At 43.1% G+C, this 22,311-nt stretch overlaps 1 protein-coding gene across 2 annotated transcripts in view; it reads right to left on the minus strand.

Moving 5' to 3' along the window:
- Positions 1-7,320: 7,320 nt before the first annotated feature.
- The window catches only part of klf8 (Kruppel-like factor 8), a 61,682-nt gene continuing 46,691 nt past the window's right edge, over positions 7,321-22,311 (minus strand). For both annotated transcript variants that reach the window (XM_051078831.1, XM_018693766.2), the window contains 5 exons: positions 20,112-20,384; positions 19,755-19,989; positions 15,294-15,405; positions 13,235-13,374; positions 7,321-13,091 (listed from right to left, as the gene is read on the minus strand). In XM_051078831.1, coding sequence (XP_050934788.1) covers positions 12,910-13,091; positions 13,235-13,374; positions 15,294-15,405; positions 19,755-19,989; positions 20,112-20,384 — 942 coding nt within the window. In that variant the 3' untranslated portion in view covers positions 7,321-12,909. The remainder of the gene's footprint in view (positions 13,092-13,234; positions 13,375-15,293; positions 15,406-19,754; positions 19,990-20,111; positions 20,385-22,311) is intronic.

Genomic DNA, 22,311 nt, shown 5'->3' on the forward strand with positions numbered 1-22,311 from the left:
TAAGTAGGAAAGTAAATGAGAGGGAACGGTTAAGGAAGAAATAAGTGATGATGAGTTTTGCTATCGCTACATAGCCAAAGTTAGCATTACCAGTTGTTTACTTAGTAGTCTAGAGGAAAAGCTGTGGTCAGCATCAAACCTCATTTCTTTACTCACCAAGAGCTCCCTGTGGAAAGTAACAGCAATGTCATTCCTCTAGTACTCTCACTGCTTTTCTTCTACTAAAGTTAGCATGCCACCCAGCTGATGCCATTTGTTTTACATGAATCGGAAATGTCAACTTTGTTCTTGTCTTCCAAAGATTTTTCTTGTGGACGTGAGATTTTTGCATGGCGCTGATAACATCTTATCTGTTAGGAGATAATAGATCGGGTAAAATATTAAAAAGAGGTTATTGGCAGCTTTTGTCAAAAACAGAGGGGAAGCAGAGTTAATCATTTCCCTGCACTGACTCCTCTGATCTGTTATGGCTCTGCCAGTTGGAGATACCTGATTGTCTTCGCGTGACGTGGCAGGTGAAAGGTAACACCGCTGGCAGGCAGCTCCGCTGGGGCTGCGTGACACAAAAGAACCTACAGGTTTGACAGAGGAAAAAAAAGACAACAATTAAGCATGAATAATGAGACAGAGTATGAAGGTATAAAGGCAGAGAGGGTGGAGTCCGCCGCTACATTTTGCTGGCAGGGAAAGTAATCATTATGTTTGTGCCAAGACGCTTTTAGCAGGAATCCTCAGAAATTTGCCTCATCTGGGATAACGCCCTTAATCTTGACACATAATGTACTCTGTATGTGTGTGCTAGGGTGTTGGTCTCTATATACATTATGAATCACCAAGAAATATGTAGTTTGATGTGAGTGCCTTTGAATCTACAACATGTAACTGCATTCTTGTCTGCAGTGATCTTTGCTCATAAATGTGCATTAGAAGCACCTACAACATTACAGCCACTGTTTGTAGATCTCTGTCTTTTCCCAGACAGTTTAACCTCCTTAACCCTGCTACACGCTGTTCGTCATTATAAATATATGTTGTGCTGCTGAGCAATGCTCAATCCCACAGAACCATATTTTACATTTCTTAGTCTCCCAGTGTTTCCAAATACTTTAACATGTAAAGATGTGTAGATCACATCAAACATATTGGTGGAACAAGCAGATACAGACAGTATATTTCATTACATTTCACACATATGAATACATACAGTTAATCTGAGTATGTAACAGCTTGGTCCTCCACTTTGGCCCAGACAGAAATATCTCAATAAGTGCTACATTGGTTGCCATGAACCTTTGATACATACATTCATGATCCCTACAGGATGAGGATGAATCATGTTTCCTCTAGTTTTCACGTACCTAATGGAATATATCAGCATGTACTAGATGGATTGGCACACAACGTAATGGTTCCCGGACAATAAATGCAATTGCCTTGCATGATTCCCTCCTGTGAGGTTTGGAGAGAAACATTTCAACAACTGTGGGATGGATTTCCACAACACATTTGACATTTAATTTGAAAGTATTTAAAAAAAAACTTAGTAGAGCACCATTTTGCATATTTGGTGTTCACAGACTTGTGAAGTTGGCAACAGCAGTGCTACAGACTGTTCCCTGCAGGTACCCAGATGACCCACGTGTTTATCTCTTATCAGTTACTTTTGCATTTGTTGCTCAGGTACGTTTTCTTTGGCCTCGGTCTCCTGAACGGTCACCTGGGGGCCAGGTGAAGCTGGCTGCTGGGCCCGTAGCTCATTCCACAGTTGCAGCAGTAAAACTCCTGTTAAAACTTGTCTGTCTGATTCTATGGTGCCGCCTGCAATCCTCTCCTAGCAGTTAAACATCTCTCAAGGGGAATAGGCAGTGGAAAACATAGAGGCTTTGGTGTGGATTGTGTAATTGAATAGTTGATATGATAAAACACTAAAAACACTTCCAGGTGTCCATAGTTGTTACCTCTACCTCTACCTATACTGTCTACTTTAGAGCTAAAACCTAGCTACAGTGTAGAATCTTTGCTAAATGTGGTCATCTGTGTGTGAGTTGTTGCTGTGTGTACCTCCCCTGATAACCTTTTATTAGAAGGAGAAACTAGAAGACACATTCACAGTATACTTGCTACAAACAGCAGATATTGCACCCAAGGCAATGCGTGTTTTAAGTAGTAACCATCAGTAGTTATGTTTCCACTAAAGCAGACTAATGACATTCCACCCATATAGAAACTGAATTAGTGGTTGTTTCCATCAACTATCTCTTGTGTGAATAGACTGAGAAGTAGTAAAACATCAAGATCCAACCATTTCCTTTGATTTTCGAAAAATGCCCCTTCTGGGAACATTTTTCTGGATCTACCCCTTTGACCAGAACTGCACCAAAATTCAGTGGGTTCTTCCCTGATCCATGCTTCATCCCTTCACCAAATTCGGTGAAAATCAGTTCAGTACTTATTGTGTAATCCCGCAAAAACTGTGAGTGACAGCACAACACGAAACATCTACAGAGGAGTAAGCAGGAGCAGGTACACTTTGGGACACAAGAGTTTCAAATCTTAGCTGGTTTTAAAAGTTTAAAAAGATCTGGACTCAGATCCAGTTGCTAAAATTAAGATTATGTCTGTAAACCCATCATATTACAGGATGATTTGGACAGAATTCAGAACACGCCCACAATTGTTGGGAGGAGCGAATTGGATCCAAAATCTGCCCAATTATCCTGTAGTGTGGGTCCAACATGCTGCAACATCAAGCTGTATTCAAATCTGTTCAGATCAGACTTTGATCTGATCACATTGATTCTTCTTTAATTAGCCAACTTCTCCTCCTTTACCATCCAACAACTTCGGTCCACCCACACAGATGATTTCACTATTTTCCCTGATTAATCTTCTCCTCAGGATTCTGTGCAGACTGTTCTAGATAAATATCCCCCCACACTGTTCTGGTAATTTTGTTGCAACTGTTGGGACGAGACAACCTTTTACCATTTTTATAAGTACTTCTAGGACCCCACGGAATTTCCTCCGTAACGTCATCCAACTTCAGCATGAGCAGAGGTCTAATCAGCCAGAATAACTGGTAACACCTGTGTGGGTGTGCGAGAGCTTTAACTGAAAAGTCTGTGAAACTGAGGCTCTTTCTCAGATAAACAGTTACACGTGGACGTTTTGTGGGGTTGATGATACAACTGTCAGGGTAACTTGTGTTGGAGGAAAATTCAAACAAAGATAAGTTCTTGTCTAGCCAGTTTCACTTAAACATGATCACGTTAACCCTCTGGGGGCAGTTTTCACTGCTAAAGCCTGGGAGCAGAGTCAAGGGTCGTCAGAGAGAATTCAGGTCACCTGGTCTCACTGCAACATTATAGGTCTGCGTCATTTAGACAAGCTTCTTTTCTCTCCACTGGCCTCCATGCTTTAGACTCTAGTTACATTTAGTTTGTTTCATATATTTTGTTTGATTTCTCTCCTTTTAGTTGGAATCAAACCCAGCTTATGTGTTCCCCCCTTTTTGTCCTTCTTTGAGCAGGGTTAGTTTAACTTAAATGTGTGAATTTAGTCAAACTTGGGCAGTTTCTTTTTCCCACAAAACTTTTGTAAACTTCTGAGAAGCACCGCTCTTCACATTTTTATGTGATCAGTTGGAAAGTTTGGGTTTGGGGTAACACATTTTGGGTTTGTAATCCCAAAGTTATTTCTAAATCATTTCAGAGAAGTTTTCTTAGAATAACTATGTAATTTGATGCTAAATAGAAGGAAAAAGGAAACCATGAACAACTGAAACAAAACTATTCAATGAAATCACAGTCACAATCACAAAATCACAGTTAATCATTGGTTCATTTCTGATCAGGTGGATTTGAAAGTCAGGCAAACACACACTTAAACAAACATGGAGAATAAAATTTCATAACACAAAATTTGAATTTATTTATTTACAAGTCAGGACTGTGTTGATGTAAATATTCTAATCACATCCAGGTTGTGGACAGAGGACACAGTGAGGTGACAGTTTCAACCATTAAATGGCAGCAAACACATGGTTTTCAGTTTTGGGGACTGTTAAACTCGTACCAGGATGTCACACTTGACAAATATTCAGGAAGTGCAGTAATGAATGACTCCTTTCAGTAAAAGCCAGAAAACATCACTTGACATGTTTGGGATGAAATTCCTTGGATTGCTTCATCAAGCATCTACAAGAATTTTTTTTCTCAGAACACTTGTGCAGAGGCGTGTTGAAAGCTTATAAAGCGGCTGTAGTCACCACACTGGGACAGAAATATCTAGGCATCTCAGTCTAAGTGCACACCAGGTGAGGATCCTTGATTTACAAAACCACATGTGAACTGCCTCAATGTCTTTGTCAACATGATCAGACCAGTATTGCTGCATATAGGCGTTGTTTTAACTGCTTACATTTATGACAATGTTGCAGACAAAAGCTACCTGCACATCATGCCGTGCCCAGCTGACATGTGAGAAGGTGGAAAAGGGAACTGGGCCAACTGAGCTGTCAAAACAACACACAGCACCTGCAGACTGACTTGTCACTCTGACATGCAGGGATCAGCTGTATTGTTCACCTGGCTCTACAGATTGGTGAAGAAATGCCTGGACAAGACAAACCAAACCCACAAAATATATGTATATTGTCTAATGACCGAAGTGGTTGTTTTGCACTGGCAGCATAGATGCTTGTTGCAAGATATCTCTGTCTACATTGGCTGCAGGAATCAGACGCTCTTAGAAGTGTACACAGCTTCCAAGAAACCTTATCATCCATGACCCGTGTTGTTTTTTTGCAACTTAGTTGCCCTGAACAAATGCCATCTGAAAATGTTTCTGGGAATAGGAGAGATGCATATCGATCAGACAGCCAATTACAAAGTGAGTCTCTACAAAAACCTAACTTCCTTTCATGAAATGCATCGTCTGTCTGTAGTTTTCTAAGAAAACTGGCCAGTACAGTGCAGTGGGAAAGTAGACTGAAAACAAGAATAAAAATATACTTTGTCAGTTACTCCTTGTCTACACTCACTGAGCACTTAATTAGAACACCTGTGCACCTCCTCATTCCCTTTGTGACCACAGCTTTCCATCTTCTAATGGTCACTTCCACCATGATAATGCAATATATCACAAAGTCTGGTTTCATCAACAACAGTGAGTTCAGTGAACTTCTCCAGTCACAAGGGTTATGGAGTTGAAACGCGTTCTCATTGATGATTGCAAAAGCACAGTTATTGTGATAAACCTAGATCTGGTTGCCAGTATGGCTGATAGTGAAATGCTTATGGCCACACTATCTCATGAAATCTCATCAACCCTTCTCTTAAACTACTTTTTAGAAAACCTAATCGGAAAATGATACACAAACAAACATGTCAACTCAAGTTAAGACTTGGTTTGCCTGCGAACCAGTGATCCTCTGTGTGGGAGGCAACAACTCTCTCTCGCCGCTAAACTATCCAGACTTGTTAAGTGGCCAAAAAGAACCAGGCGGTTACCGCGGCAGTGAACTGGTATCATTTGTGACAGTGCGACCAAGTAAAATTCAAAATATGTAAATCAGATGTGTGCAGGTCACTTCCTGTCCTCGCTGAGTGTGGTCATGCAGGCTGCTTAATCGCATAAAGTTTTTTTCTTTGCTGCGTTCACTGTACATGGTGTCTGTATGAATCTACGACTGGCGCTGTGTGTTAATGATTCTCCTGATCATGACTGCATGAGGCCAATAAACCCATTTAGCGCAAAGACAAAGTTTCATTCAGAGCCAACACATACACTAAGGTTTTTATGACTTTGTTCATGCACTTTATTCCCTGTGTATTTTTATTCATCTATTTTGACCTCACTGCTCTCTTTCTGTTTGAATTGCAAATGAATGATCCTGTATAAACTTTTGTTGATATAAGGTCAGTGACTTTTAATGGGAGAAATCCACATTTTTAAATGAGCTAATTATTAACTCAAGCAGATGTTTACACCTGCAACTTCTTTTTACTTCAGCTGACACTGCTTGGCCCTCAAGAGCTGGATGTTTTGGCTCTTCCTGCTCCATGATGGGATTCCTTCAGTTGTCCTCTCATCCTCTGTTGTAGCCTGCCCTCTTGTGGCCGATATCTCGACGTACACTGACTCTATGGTCACATGTATCTCCCTGTGGTGGGCGGTGCATTCCACATCCAGACCTTCACCGGTGTCCTACCTCTACCCCACCTCCTAATAGGACACCTTAATGCCTTAATGTGACGGCTCTAGAAACCATCAACAATATACAGAAACGCAGTTTACCAGAGCTTTGCATCACAGACAGACATGTCATGTAGCCAGAATAAATGGCATTACTAAAGCAATGCTATAAAAAACCCAATTAACACAATTCAATAGGTCTCCAAACACTGCAGCCACAGCTGCTCCACACACATCATCTCCAGCAGAAATATCAATATTAACTCATAAAATGACAAAGACGTAAACAAAACAAAATAAAATGCATTTTACTCACCGAAGCTTCTGATTATTTGTAGACAAATCAAAAAACTGCTTCTGTCAAGCGGACATTTAAAATCTGAGAAGTGCGACTGGGCAGACTCCACTTTCAGTGTTAGCCTCCATACCGATAGAAAGGACTTAGTGTTGGAACTGAGATGCACAGATAAACCTCTACAACAGAGTCATTGAACTCTTCCTCCTCCCGCGGTCAGTGTGGGTTGAGAAAACGGCTATTAAACGTATACTAACACGTTTTAGCTTGCGCTAGTAGCTATAGTTGCGGTTTGCTAGCTCTGACCAGTACGATCTCTGACCGTCCAATCAAATCAAATGGAATTACCGACGTTAGCTCAATACTCGGAATCTGATTGGTTAAAGGATCCACGAGGCAACGGTTTCATTGCAGGCCACTGTAATTCAAAATAAACGGCAATGTTGATCCCGAAGGCCTCAAGGCGGTTACCTTGGCGACACGGTGCTGAAATCTGATTGGATAAAAGCTCTAACATAAACGGACTGTATTGGAAGCAGCGCAACCGGAGGAAAGTTATCAGATACTGACAATAGACAATTGGGAACAATACATAGTATTACTGGAAAAACATACTGTATATAAAAATATAATTCAGTGATTGTGACAATGTTTGGGCCAGCAGAGAAGGCTTTGCTGGGCCTGACACCACAGAATGTGGTATAAAAGTAAAATATGAATGCGTCAAATGTCCATAATTTTATTTATGACTCTTCCATAAAACTGATGGAACTGCTGGATTCTGGATAGAAGCATCACCCAAAAATAAGAAACAACACAGACACGAGGCATTAAATTGCACCAAAAACATTTTTTATTCTATAAAAGAAGAAGGAGGGGAGGGGGAAAATAATCACAACTGTACAGGGAGAAACTGACTTTTAAACACCATGAGTCACAGTATCAAAAAGCTCACGTTTTCCTCACTGATCTTTACACATTTGTTCTGTACAAATACAAAAAAAGAAAAAATATTATTAATAATTGTATTATTATAATGATAACTGCATTGCACTGAGTAAATATAGTACTGGCCCATAAGTTACTGCATTCAATAGAAAATACCTAAAATTTCTGATTTGCAGAGGAAGTGATTGGTGGTGAGTTGAGGCACTCGCACACAGACGGACACAAGTCAGTGACGTCACCCTCAGACATGAACTCTATCCCATTAAGGTCTCAGCAGGGACAAAACTCTTTCTTTGTAAATGTCGCTGTTTTTCAGATGAACATTCCTGCTTTGTACACAAACAGAAAATTTAGAAGAATACAGAGGGGAAAAAACAAGCTCGCACAAACTGGAAAAAAACAAACGAAAAAACAGGAAGCAGGAAAAACATGAACACATGCATCAGTCTCCTGGCAACAACTCCTCCAACACCAGCGAAAAAGACTTTGTCTGGGTCATTGTCAACAGGCTCTGAGGCGTTATAACTGCCCATCCTTCGTGTGGCACTGGAGGTTTTTGTGTGTGTGTTTGTAAAACTCCAATTGAGCTGCATTTTCAGTTTCATAATGACATGTGATCTGTGGAGTAAATGATCCTAGAAATAAAGGAGGGGGGGGGGGGGTAGTTCAGAGTTGTTAAATAAATAACAGATATTAATATAAAGGCAAATATTTTGAGGGGTTGTTTCAAATACATAACACATGTCACTATCTCTCCATGCAGGGTTTTAGATGGATCTGCCTCTGTCTCAGTGTAGTGGAGGTGTTTTGTGTTCAGACGATACAGTGAATCAAAACTGGTCACAGCATCAGCCTGGAGAAAGGAGGCCATTCACATGACAAAGACACAGTAGAGAAGGTCACGACCCCTCCTTCCTGCATGTTGTCACATGACCAAAGTTAACCCATCTCCACAACAGCCGACTAAACTCCATCCACTGGGGATGCTACTTTAACATCTGGAAACTGCTCAGTGCAGTGGAGTGGATTCTTTCATCTCCACTGTGGCAGAGGCAGAAATTAACTATCTGCATGACTAGACACCATTACAGGTGACAAAATGGTTTTTCCTACAGGTGCTCAAGCACCCTGTTGTTTTATGAAGTACTGCACTTCATTATCAGAATTTCAAATGGGAGGAAATACATTGGTATATTGATCATCTATGTATTATTTGGGAACTTGTCAAACTTAGCTGAGATAGAATATCAGTACGCTGGATTTCTGGAGGGCAACTATAGGCTGTTTCCTGCTTCTTGTAATAGAACAAAGTGTGGATAACTTTCCTTCTACTTTTGTAACTTTTCAACAAAACTGACCTGCAATGAGTCTGGAGAATGTAGAACTGACAATGGAAGAAAAATAGCCCCATCTGAGCTGAAAATCTCTGTCTGAAAATATGTTTTCTGACCCAAACCAATTAAATCTCACATTTGACTGGACTCTTTCATTGTTGTGATATTTAAAATCAGGTCCAGTGCAGAAAGGTCGAGCTCCTTTTGTAATGAATTGATGCCTAATTAATCATTTTCAAAGTGATTTCTCAGTGGATTTTTTTTTCCCTCCTCACACACGGACATGCTCACCAACGTCACTATAAAACAAGAAGGCTACTCTCCATGCAACACAAGTGTGCACAACACAAGTGGGACCATTTTTTTTTAAGAAACTACGAAACAAATGTATTATTAGATTTGAAAAAATGAACACATGATGAAACACACTTCATCAAACCAACAGAGGAAGAAGAAGAAAAAAAAGATTTTTTTCACATTATCTAGTCAGTGTTAAAAATAGAAATTCACCCGTTACATTTACTCTGCACTTTTTGATTATATACATTTATGTACATGGATTTCTCTTAATTATTTGTCCTTAATGTCTTTATCAACAGTTTACAAAAGAAAGAAAATTGCAATCAAATGCATATACTCTTCTAGAAAGATGTGCTTAGTAACTATGTTTTTTGTTTTTTTTTCTTTAAGTTGAAGCAGAGGGGGATGTTAAGAGAAATGGGAACATTGCATTGCTCTGCACTGCAAAAAAACAAACCACATCCCTCCAAATGAGTGACTGAATTAAGATTTTCCTTATTTTACACTTGGTTAAACAAACCACACTTTACTTGATAAGAGCTGATATCCTTCAACAAGGCTAATCTTTTTTTCTTTTTTTTAAATACAATTTCAAAATGCCAAACCAGGTTCAGTGACTTGCTAAGAGGGATATTTTTTGCAGTGTACAGACCAAATAACAATCTGCCCTGTTCATGGCATGCACTCAGCTCACAGGAAGCCTGCACATCCATCTCAGTTATCATACTATGAAAAGTCAGATGTATAACATTTTGCTCTCACTTACTAGCTTTTGAAATGTTGACAATGACTCTGAATGGCTGAGGAGCACAGCGCTGCCAAAGCCACAGAGTTTTGCCTGTTTTTGTTTGTAAAGGGAAACGTCAGGATTATAAAAACTGTGTTACAGTCATCAACATCCTGACCTCCCTTTTCAAGGTTCTAGTTACAACCTAGGTGAGCTGCGTATCAGCAGTGCAACTACCAGCTAGTGCTCTACTACTGAGTTCAGAACAGCGCTTGGAGCGAGGTCTGCGTTATGTTGCATAATCAAGTTCAGCCCAGATCAGGAGCTGAAAAACAGCCCCCTTAAGACATGGACACCATGGGTTACAGCAGGGTGAGGGGGGGTCAGCTGTGTTCCAACTGTGTTCAAAAAGTTTAGCCTGAAAAATGTGCTGTTTTTAGATTTGGAGTTGAGCATAGGTTAGATATCAGGGGTGTTACATCAGGTTTTAGACATCAAACCTTTGAGGTGTTAAATTAAGTTCTGTCACAATGGAAATAAACTCAGCTGAAAGAGAACTGACCTCCCCCTCATCCCTGGTAAAAATGCTAGTGAGGAGAGCGCTTAGTTTCCCCGTGGTTTAAACCCCAGGCACTACGGACCCTGACAGCCCGACACAGTGCCAGGTTTCTCCAGAACCACTGACAGACGGCCTGGCCACTGTGACTTCCAGTGGCAGCCATGTTGGCTCTGCAGTTCTGCTGCTCCATGGATTTTGTAAGGTCATAAAAAACAGTGCAAATGGCTTTTTTTTTAAAACATTATTGGATGTTTCAGGTCAGGTAGCATTTCTAAGGAGACAAATGCTAGAATTTCTCCAAACTGAGACTAAACTGATCCTTTACAGAAGCAAACAGCGCCCCCTTCCTGATTTGTGCTGATTTTCTGCCATATCCATGCAAATAGGTCGAAATGTAAAATACTGCGAAGAAGCCTGCAAAGACTAAATATGCTATCCAGCAACGGTCCCACCTGTTATCAGGCAATTTGTCTCCAAATTAAAACATGAATTTATAAATCTGCTCTACCTGCTACACTGTTCCAAACACTAAAAAGCATGCCAAGCACTGTGAGGAAACATCCTTTCCACAGAAAAAACAAGAAGGAAACAACAAGCCGACACTGCAAAGATCAGATTCTCATGGACAAACAGCATTACGTCTCAGTCAGCAGAGACTCACAGTCGATCTTTGGCCAAACATCTGTCAGAGGTTCTGGTTTCGCCCTTACAGATTGACTTCGGTTATTAAGGCTCAACGGGCAAGAGGTAAAGAAACAACAAGTGCCCGGAACACACACTCGTAAAAATCTTAAATTCTGATTATGTGTTTGTCTCAAAACATGCACACTCACCCAAAGAAACACACACACACACACACACACACACTCAAACAACACACGCAAAAAACACACACTCAGAAAAGCTCCCCTAATCCCTGCGTGAGAGTTTTACTTGTAATCTCAAACTATTTGTGTCTCCTGTCTTTTTCACAGCCTCAGAACACAACAAAAGAAATCTGAAATTATTCTTTTTTTTTAAAAAAAAAAAAAAAAAAAGGGTGCCATTCTGTTAAGAGTGCCAAACCTGGCACAGAAGAAAAGAAAAAGACAGAACTGAAGGCCTTAGTTAAAAAACACAACAACAACAGCAACAACGACGCATAAAAAGCAAAATACTGTTCGATCGAAGAAGAATCAGAAAGGTGTGTGCGGGGGGAGAACACGCAACGACAATAATTTGATTGATACAATGAAAACAAATGAATCTTTATATAAAGTTCACAGTCTTGTAGCTCCCTGTACCAGGGGGGTCAGGGGGTGCGGAGTTGAATTGAAGGGGGTGCAGAGTGACTGGGGGGAGTCTGGACTAAATAAACTAGTTTTTAGATCTTAGCCTCAGACACCTCAGATATGTTTGCCTCAGAGGAAATGTGTATTTGATGTGACTTCAGCTGCTGTGAAAAAGCTCACTACTTACACATACACACACAACAGAGTCATACACTGATATGCACAGAGTTGGGAAGCTTTTACTTTGAAAATCCACTGCAGTTTAGTCGATACTTGATCCATAAACTGTTATTTAAAAAAATTATATCATCCAACAGAGTTCTGGTCGTTTTAGCCCCTCAGGACCAGTGACTCAGGAACCCTGGGAACTAAAAGTCCTGGTTGCACAGTTTCTCAAAACAATATAGATGTGTTTCAGGTACAATATTTGCACATAAAGAGATGACTTTATAGATCACTTCCCCCAGAAAAGCAGAGCTTTCTGGGGACAGGAACTATGGCTCAGAGAGGGACTGGGGAGGGAGTTCAACATCTGTTTTTTTCTTACGTTCCTAACAATTTCCCAGTGTACTTGTGGTGGAAAAGGTGTGGGTCAATCTAGGGATTCAACTTGAATCCATAAAATATGAAGTTTGAGCTTCACATAACTTCCCAACTCTGGATATGTACAGAACTCTGTTGTTTAAAAAACAAAGAGCAGCTGAAGAGACATCAGTGTTAACATTCCCCTTGTCCTTTAAGTTTAAAAAAACAATACACATGTCATTCCTCCTCTTGTCCTCTCCTCTTCCTCCTCTCCTTTGGATGGATGGATGGATGCATGTGGCGGATGCATGGATGGATGGATGAACGTCCCTGCTGCTGGATGTCCTTCAGTCCATCCTTCTCTCTCTGATGAGGAGATGTATGATGTGACAGGTGGTGGTAGGGAGGGGGTTGTTTTGGAGGGAGGAGGGACACTGGGTGGACGGTGGTATTGATGATGATGATGATGATGATGATGACACACAGTCAAAAAAAAAAAATCCTGTGACCTCCACTGAGCACACACAGAAACATACACATTCCTGATGTTCCTGCGATTTCAAGATGAAGAGGAGGAGGACGAAGGAGGTGATGGGGCATAAAATCCTAACAGATGGGGGTCAGCAGAGGTGAGGGGGGAAACAGGAAGTAGCAGAGGTTAATTGGGGGGGGCTCTGGTACAAGATGTGCTGTGAGGGACTTTCTGGGGGGTTAAGAGGTTGACGGGGAGTTGTGGGTGTTGGGGAGGTCAGAGTTCACATCATAACATGGCGGCGGCGGTGCAGGGAGAGGTGGTCGGACCGGGAGAAGGAGCGGTCACACTCGGTGCAGCGGAAAGGTTTGATTCCCGTGTGCTTGCGGAAGTGCCGGGTCAGCTCGTCAGAGCGGGCGAAGCGCCAGGTGCAGCCCTCCCAGGTACAGTGGTAGGGCTTCTCTCCTGGAGGAGAGGCAGGACACGAAGAGAGGAAAGAATGAGAGGAGAGGAACAGACAGGGTTCATTTCTAACAAAGAAACCTAAGAATGAATGTAACAGACGTAATTACAGCGTCCTCAGGTCGGATGGATGTTGTTGGTCTCACCTGTGTGTATCCTCCTGTGGGCTTTGAGGTGGGAACTCTTGGTGTAAACTTTTTTACAGCCTTCATAGTCACACATGTGGATTCGTCTCCTCTTGATGTCTGGTGAATCTGGATCGACGGGCTCTAAGTCCATAACCGACCTGAGAGAAGGGAACAGGAGTCAGACGAGCACTGACTCTCTGAGACACTGACCTTTTTCACCCCAACAATGATTTATCCAAAAATTTCAAATGAGCAACTCTCAGTGGACTCAGCCGATTGTGGTTAGCTAATAAATTCATATCACCCAACCCTGGTTTAGGGTTATCATCAGTGACATAGCTTGCCTATCACATAGCCCTGATAAGTCCCACTCAGTACATCATGGTGACTATCAACAATATTTATTGTTATTAATATTGGCCTACAAATCTCAGCAGTCTCACATGTTGATAACTGTTCTGGACCTCAAACATCCAGCATCAGTCTGGCTCTAGTAAGAATATACTGTAGCTGTAATGAAAAAATAAGAAAATGTAAACACAGTGTTATGTTAAACTATTTCTCATCACTTATTGAGCAGTGGTGTGTTTTTGTCTCATGAGGCTCAGGTGAACTTGAGGGTGATCATACAGCCACCAGGGGGAGTCAGAGAGTCACACTGTGCTCAACACAGCTGCACAGCTGCTTCCACTTCAGCATTACTGTACCTCTTCCCCTCTCTCTCTGTTGATTCCCTCATATCTTCCAGTTTTTCTATCCCCCCTTCTCACCGCAACAAGAGTGAGAATCCAACAAACTAAACCCTTTGACTCTGTCATTCTGTGTCTTCCTCTATCTCCCTCCTCCTCTTACAATCAATCTGTAATGTGATATTCTGATTTACTGTCTTGACATTCATTTGATAATCGTGGTGTAAATAAAGTTGATTTGAAAAAACATTGCTCTCCCTAGCCATTTTACAAGGAGGTGTGACGGCAAACTGGATTACGTAACCTTGTTTACACCCCAGTTCTGGGACAGCCCTGCCCAGCAACACACACACACACACACACACACACAAGTGTGCTCGCACACACAATCTTCCTCACACACACACACACACAGAAAAAACACAAGCAACCACAAACACACTTCTTCACTTTGTTTCTATTAAACATTCTCCCTCTCTGACTGCCTCTATCTCCTTCTGCGTCTCTCACAACCGCTAACCGCACCCAGGATTTCTGTTACAGTCAGACGGCCTCGCCCACTGGGTGTGGCAGGAGGTCCGTCCTGATCTTACTAATAAACACACTGGTATTACTGCACTTTTAACAGCTGTCAGTGTCTGGCAGCCTTGAGCCTTTCACATTTTCTTGAGCGGACCAAATGTCCTCATTTATGAAGTGTGTTGTGCATGCATAAACACACACACACTCCATATACATGCATACACTTGTTTCCCTGTGATACAGCCAGGGCGTCTCCAGTGTGTTCTGGAGGGTTACATAAGGTTATATAAGTGTCCAGTCATGGCAGCGCTGCAGTAATGTAATTAGTCAGGAGGCTGCAGGCAAGGGAGGAGGTCCGCACAAAAACCGCATCTCCCATAAACCCTGCTGTGCGTTAGTGTCTCTCTCTCTGCAGTCCTGCTGACATGTATGATGGACTTTACACTGAGATGCCATCACGCATGGTTTATGGTATTAACATCCTGTCAACAGTTTTACAGACATCGGATTTATTATGGAGAGATTTATTTCTATTGTAGTACCGTGATTGGCCACTGGGACAGCAACACACTGACTCTCCACTTCGTTAGTGGTGTTTTCTTATAAACAAACAACAGTGGCGATGTCCTTAAAGGAATAGTTCCACATTTTTGAAAATATCTTTATTCACTTTCTGTCCAAGAGTGAGATGAAGAATTTGTTCATTTCATGTCTGTGAGCTGGATTCAGGTCTGACACTCTGAGACACAACTGACCGTAGAAAAAGTCAAAAGTTGTGATGAAACCTGGTCATATCATAATGTTCAGATTTTTTTCCACCATTTTAAAGTGTCATTATCATACATGAACTCACACACAGGACTCACCCTGCATCAAGGCTCTGGGCGCTGAGGGAGGCCGATCCAGACTCTGTACCGCTCTCTGCATCGCTGTCACTCTGATACTCCACCGGAGACGTTGAACCTGGCTTAATACGAACTGCAGACAGGACAGGAACATGGGGAATGATGGTAGAGGAAGAGACAGGGAAGAGGGAGAGGAGGGGACATAAAGCAGAGACAGTGGTTCAGACAGGAAGGAAAGATGGATGGAAGGTGAGGTGGAAAGAAATCGAGGTGGGAATGATGGAGGGCATGAGGCCAAGTGACATTAATATAAATCAGTGGATGAAATTAGGAGATGGGAGAAGCAGAACAGAGAGAAGTGAGAGAACAGAAGAAGGAGAGGAAGGGTGGAAGCAGACAGAAGAGAACAGCAGGGGGTTAATAAGTTCTTAAAAGCGATGCCTGGATTCCAGCAACTTAGCAAGACAAAGACTCCCAATTGTGTGTGTGTGTGTGTGTGTGTGGTTAGGTGTGGTCCGCTGAGCTGCAGAATTGATGGCTAAAATTTGTGGCCAAACCCCATGCTGGCTCTCTCTGCGTGTCTCCTCGTTCCTACATCTTTCTCAACATTTCTAAACATGCTACAGTGTCTCTTGTCCGAGCAGTCTTTCTTTCACACTCTCCCCATTTCAACAACAACCTTTCACAATGTCAAAAGCAGAGGGAAGATGACGTGAACAGATGTTAATGAAAAATATTCAGCAGAAGTCACACACAATGCTAATTAGCAATTAACTGAAAGACAAATCTCTCGAGGCTATCCTGAGTCTCTGCTGGTTGTCCTCAAGTTTTGGCAAGCTGTTCTAAATTCTGACTAGTTTTCTCAGGAAAGAGTCGTTTTACAGCTGTGGTCTTTGCATCTGAACTCATGACGGCTGAGAGACACCAGATCAGAGGACCCCATATTTTTATATGTAAACTGCTATACTCAGTGTTTTTATTAACAGTGGATCAAATTACAGCACATAGTTTGTGAACGAGGTCGACTACAGGGATGAAATCACAGCTTTAAGAAGCGTGAATATTGGACGTAGATTCATCAGGTGGCCAGACACAGGTGGTGACACTACATCAACTCTAATGTTGCTCCATGTCTGCAGCACGTGTTTAAAAGGTTTTTGCTGACTTGCAGAGAAACTTAACAACAGGCTGAAAAGCCGTGTTTGGCCGCTGGTTTCAGGCCTGTTTCAGACGGGAGCTTTGTTGCACCTGTGTCCACACCCAGCAGTGATGTCACAGCGTCAAGGAGCGCACCTGTGCATCACTGCAGCAAGTTGAGAGGTTAAACTAAAGGTCAGGCAAGACTATATTTTCAAGGGGTGTTTAGTAAGTCTTTAAAAGGTCACTGCTGTGTTTAGCTTGATCCCACTGGCCCCAAGTGGCCAAACAAAAATCAGTTAAAGCAGGTTTATTTTTATGGAACTGGTAGAGCGAAGCAAAGAACAATTTATGCATCAAAATCAGACTGCCCCTCACACACACACACACACACACACACACACACACACACACACACACACACTCCTCCTCCTCCTCCTCAATCTGCAGGAATGTGGAAGCCATACTGTTCAAAGTCCAGCCAGCCTGGAGAGAGCGAGAAGGGGTGGGGCTGTTGGAAGGGTGACGCAAGGAATTTGGGTGGAGTAGCTGTGTGTGCATGTGTGTGTATGTGTGTGTGTGTGTGTGTGTGTGTGTGTGTGTGTGTGTGTCCTGGTTTGGGGAGGGTCACACACCAAAAGAAATGTTCTTTGTCTCTGGAGACAATTAAGCCCCCCCCATCCCTCCACCATTGCAGCCCTTTCCTTTTTCAAAGGCTAAACGACCCATCTCCTCTCCTCTCGACCCCTGCGCCCTCCTCCTCTCCTCCTCCTCATCCTTCCTCACCCCCAGAGCATAGTCAGCTCCCCACCCCACCCCACCTCCAACACTCTCCTCCTCCATCTGCATCTACCTTTCTAGCCTTCCTTCTCCCTTTTCCTCCTACACAGCACACCAACAGAGGACGTCAGCTGCCTCCTTGCTCGTTCTCTTTGCAGGTACAAGAACAAGATCAAACTATCAAAGTTCCTGTAGTTTTCTCTCACTTTCACTCACTCCCCTTGTCTGGCTCACATCTTGGCTCTTTGTTTCTGTTTCTCTTCTAAGTCTTACAGCATTCCTAGCAGCAACAAAACAGAATTTCATTATGATCTCTGGATGAACAGTACAGGTGGCTCCTTCACTGACAACTGAACAGTCAGAATCCACCTGGCCCTACGCATGAGATTAGATGATATTAGATTACATATCACACTCAGGGGACGCTCGAATGATCCCTGTGAGGAAACAGAGTGTAACTGTAAGTTACTGTGTCACAGTTCCCAAACTGTCCCTTGTAAACATCCAGTTAACAGAGCGACTTCCTGCTTTAACTTTGACCTCCTGTCCTGCAGTTTCCTGTACAAGATTAAGGAGTACTTCCAAACATGTCAGGTCATTTCTAGTTTTACCTTCAAACAGAATGGTTTAGATAATGTGACGTAATGTATGAGCATCTGATCACTCGCATTTCTTTGGATGGATCATAAACAAGAGATATGATTGGCCTTGCTTTTGCAGCTTTGACAAAGTTAAAGACTCACTTAGCACCAGCTGAAAATTATATTTTTGTTGACCTAAAGCATTGACGTAGACGTCCAGGGCGTGTCAACACACTGCACCATCACTGTTAGGTGTGGTTACAGGTGCAGCTCCACAAAACAAGCTGCTATTCAGCCTGGTATTAAGTTACTCTTCAGCACCAAGAGATTACTGTTACCACTTGCTGACATTTACCGACAGGCAAAGTTGCCAAACGCAGCTTCAAAAGGCCCAGTGACATGGAATCAAAATGTCATTAATGTGACGTAATTCCTTGCGAAACACAACGCTGGGGCTGGAATCCTTAGTGTAAACAGAGAGACTATTGATTAAAGAGAGAGAGGCAGTTTGATTTGACAGATGCAAAGACTGGTTGAAAAATATTGGTTACATTTAGAAATACTGCATGAGGTCACCACTCAACATGCACAGTTTCCAAGATGTTCAAGTCTCCAGTTTACAGGACACGTTTAAAGATTGTACAATCACAAAGGTCACAATAAATGGCCTGCTTTCCCCCTTATCTGACCTGCAACATTCACTACCTTTGTGAAGATTGTAATAATAATGCCTGTTTTAGAGATTTTTGAAAAGCATGCTGGGAAACAGCTGAAGAGGCAGTTTGAGAGAAGGTGGGAAGAAGGTAAAAAATGTAAATTACAACACAGTGTGACACAATAACTCCGGGCAAGTATTGACCGTCACAGGCTGCTGAGGTGTAAGAGGGTGAGAGCATCCTCAGGCTGGTTTTGCGAGCTGTAGATTCTTGTAGAAGTCTCTGAGAATCGCTGCCTCCCTCATTTATGTTCCTGAGTCAAAGCTGCACTGGTCTGGATTAGAAACCTAGGTGAGCTGAACTGACTTTACTGAGGGACTTTACCGCAGTTTATCAAAGGGGTGGAGGCCTGTTTCACCAGCTTGCCTGAACAAATGTCGAGCTTCCCCTGGTGTTTACTCAGGGATGGATTAGACCTCCTTTAACCTCTTCGTTCGTCGTCGTTTAATCGATCGACCGGACAGCTTGGGGCGTTTAAGGCGCTCCTGACTTACAGCTGACACGATGACAGCAGGACAAACTCTGACTTCAGAGTTGTTTGCTTTAGAGACTTCACCACCTCTTTCTCACTGGTTCTTCAGTACTGATGACCTTTTCACACACGGATTAATCTTAGAATCAGAAGGTCAGAGCGTTTGAGAAGCAGAAGTTGTTCAAGTAAATGCTCAAGTTAAAAAATCACACATTATCAGTTATTCAGAAACCTGCACAGCAAGTTCCTATTTTGATTTATGGGACATCATGAGACTTTCCCCTGCAAAATATCAGATGGAATCAGCTGTTGAATCACTGACAGATGAATTTCAAGCAGGAACATTTTCCTATAACATATGTAACATTTCTCTCTGCAAGTTTCCTCGTTTAAGAGGGAATATTAATCATCAGGCACATATGGAGAGCACCCAGACTGACAAAGATAGACAGGCAGGCAGACGGCAAGTCTAACATACCACTAACCACAAACACACAGCATCCCAGGAGACACACTGTACTCCCCTGAGGCCGAGAGCTGCCCATAAATGCCAGTGTGAGTGAGCGAAACAGAAGCATGGAAGAACAATGAAGAGTGTGACAGTCAGAGACAGAGAGACTGACTGACCAGAAGAAAGGTCCAGTAATCTAACAACCACATTCAAATTGCCTTTCTTTTCCTAACTGATCTTACTTTGCAAAAAATGTAAACAGCCCGTCCCTGAGCTGTGTGCCACCTCCCCCTCCTCTCTCTACACGATATATATGACATTAAAGAAAGAAGAAGCACCACTCACCAGATCCTTCTGAGCGCCCGTCGCTGCCTATGAGCGGCACTGTGATGGCCGCCGTGGCGACGCCATCTGTAGGCATGGTGGTGTAGACAACAGGCAGCGACTGCACCACCACAGGGATGGTCTGCAGCTGGCCCACCTTGCTGGGCATGCTGACCGAGGGGATGGTGTGAATGACGTGCAGGATCTGCTGTCCCCCGGCGCCCTGCGTGGCCAGGATGGAGCCCGGAGAGAGGACCTGGAGGTGGGAAAAGAGGAAAAGAACAAGAGGAATATGATTTGTTGCTCAAACCCTCCTGCGTATGTGCACTGCTCTGCAACTTTACTATAAAAACAGAAGCAGCAGGAGGTTGTAGTTACCATGGAGCCTATCGATTGCACCGCAGAGGGGACCGGTGTGGCCGACAGGCTGGGTTGGGTCACGGCGCTGCTGGGCGCAGGGTTGACCGTGGTGCTTGTTGTAGAGGCGGGGAGCGAAGAGGAGCGGGGTTTGTTGAGGGACAGGTCGACGGGTTCGGTCTGGTCCTCGGCGGGGCACGGCGGGGGCGATGAGGGCTCTGTCTTGCAAACTGGAGACTCAGTCTTCACCTTCAGGTCTGTTGGCTGTGGGCCGTTGACACCTACATCTCCCTGCTAAAGAGCACAGGGGGACAGGAGCGGGAACAAAGAAACATAGGAGTTTAGAAAACTGATTGTACTAAGGTTGAGAGATGAAACTGATGTTTAGATTTCACATACAGACTCCTGAGGCAGTTCAAATAATCACAGTTAAGTGGAGCACTTTATTGTTTGAAAAGCCAGCAGGAGCTAAACAATCCCAGAGAAATTATTTTATTATGTTTCTTCTGTGCTTGATACACACACACACACTATCTGTCTAACTGCTATACGTTCACCTGGCTGTTACATGGCAACAGTGATGGACAGGATTTCATTACTACACATATTCACATATTAGAGAGGTGAAAAATAGCAAGAGGTTATTTCAGATGTCCAGGATTCAAAAAGTAAAACTCCTGTTCATTTTCTGCACAGACAGTGTTAGGGGACTCGCAGCACTTAAAGGCTTGGATGAACAAGAAACTCTCAGGGGTAAACCATCAGATTCTGAAAATATCTGTTCTTAAGATGAAAAGTCTAAGGCCTGTGCATGGAACAAATATTTCATTCTCAGTTTGTCTGACTGTGGACTGATGAGTATCTGAGCTCTCTGAGGTGACTCTAACCCTTCCAAGCTTTATGCAAATCAGCAATTCTTGATCATGAGTTGCGAGGCAGCAGATCGCTCTTGTAAATAAGCAAAGTAGCTGTAAACCACACCTCCAATCTCCACTCGCTTCATTTTGCCAACTCCTGACTCAACATCATCAGCCTCAGGGTTCACATACTTTTTTCAACAATGCAGTGACTCGTGTGTTATTAAAACAGATTATGAAGATGAAGATCTGATCACATTTAAGGAAAAAATGTAAAGATAAAGGCAGGAAATTCACTTTTTCTTGCTACAATAACTTGCATGAGACTTTTTCATACTACACCCTAGTATTTCTCAGCCTCCTCAGAGGAATGGGGCACCCCCATTCGCCACTACAGCCACCCAGGGCTCAGCTGCCATGTAGCTGGAACAATGGCTGCTGTGTGGGACACTGAGGGGGGGAGGTGGAGGAGAAAGCAAGAGAGAGAGAGAGACAGAGAGAGAAGGGCAGAGCAGGGTGGGTATAGAGAGAGACTGGTACAGACTGAAAGAGAGAGAGAAAGTGAATGAGAGACAAGAGAAATGCAGCGAGAGAGGGAGCAGCAGCGAGCCTCCAGTCCAGGAGTTGGCCCCCGTCCAGTTCAGCTGAGCATAGCTTGGCTCTGGGTGAGGAGGAGAGGGTGGAGAGACTACGCTACGCCCTTTTAACAGGTCACACAGTTCAGCTGGAGGCTGGGCTGTGTGTGACAGTCGACCAAGATGCAAATATAAAGGTTGGTAAACACCCTCCTGCAGTTGAGGATCATTGCATATGCAAATAACCACCGTTAAGGGAACATACCAGAGGTTTTGCATGTTTATGCGCATTCGAGGTCACAACTTGTCACATTTAGTATGAGGAGAGAGGGAGCAGCCGACAACACATGACAAACACACACCTGCACCACAACGTGGCAGAAGGAAGGAGGGATTTAAGGAGCTTTATAATAAGAAAACAGGAAAGGATAACCAGGGAGAGGAGAAGAGGAAGGACAAAAAAACGGGAGATCGGCGAAGAAGAGGAAGCAGGGCCGTAACGTGATTATAGAGACACAGAATAAAAAAGAAAAAGAGAAAAAAAACTGAACAGAAAATGAAGTGTGAAAGAAGTGAGGGAGTGGGTGAGGCAGAGAGGAGAGAGAGAGAGAGAGAGACGAGAGAGGGAGAGAAAGAGAGTGGGTGGGAAAGGCCTAGCGTTGCCATGGAAACTGGGAGCTATCAGCTGACTCCATGTTTTCCACTCGTTCCCCACCCACCACCAACTCCCTTCCCTTTCTCTCCCAGTCCGTTCATCTTTCCATCACTTAACCCCACCACAATCACCCC

Source organism: Lates calcarifer, linkage group LG20 (assembly GCF_001640805.2).
Source record: "Lates calcarifer isolate ASB-BC8 linkage group LG20, TLL_Latcal_v3, whole genome shotgun sequence".
Lineage (NCBI taxonomy): Eukaryota > Metazoa > Chordata > Actinopteri > Centropomidae > Lates > Lates calcarifer.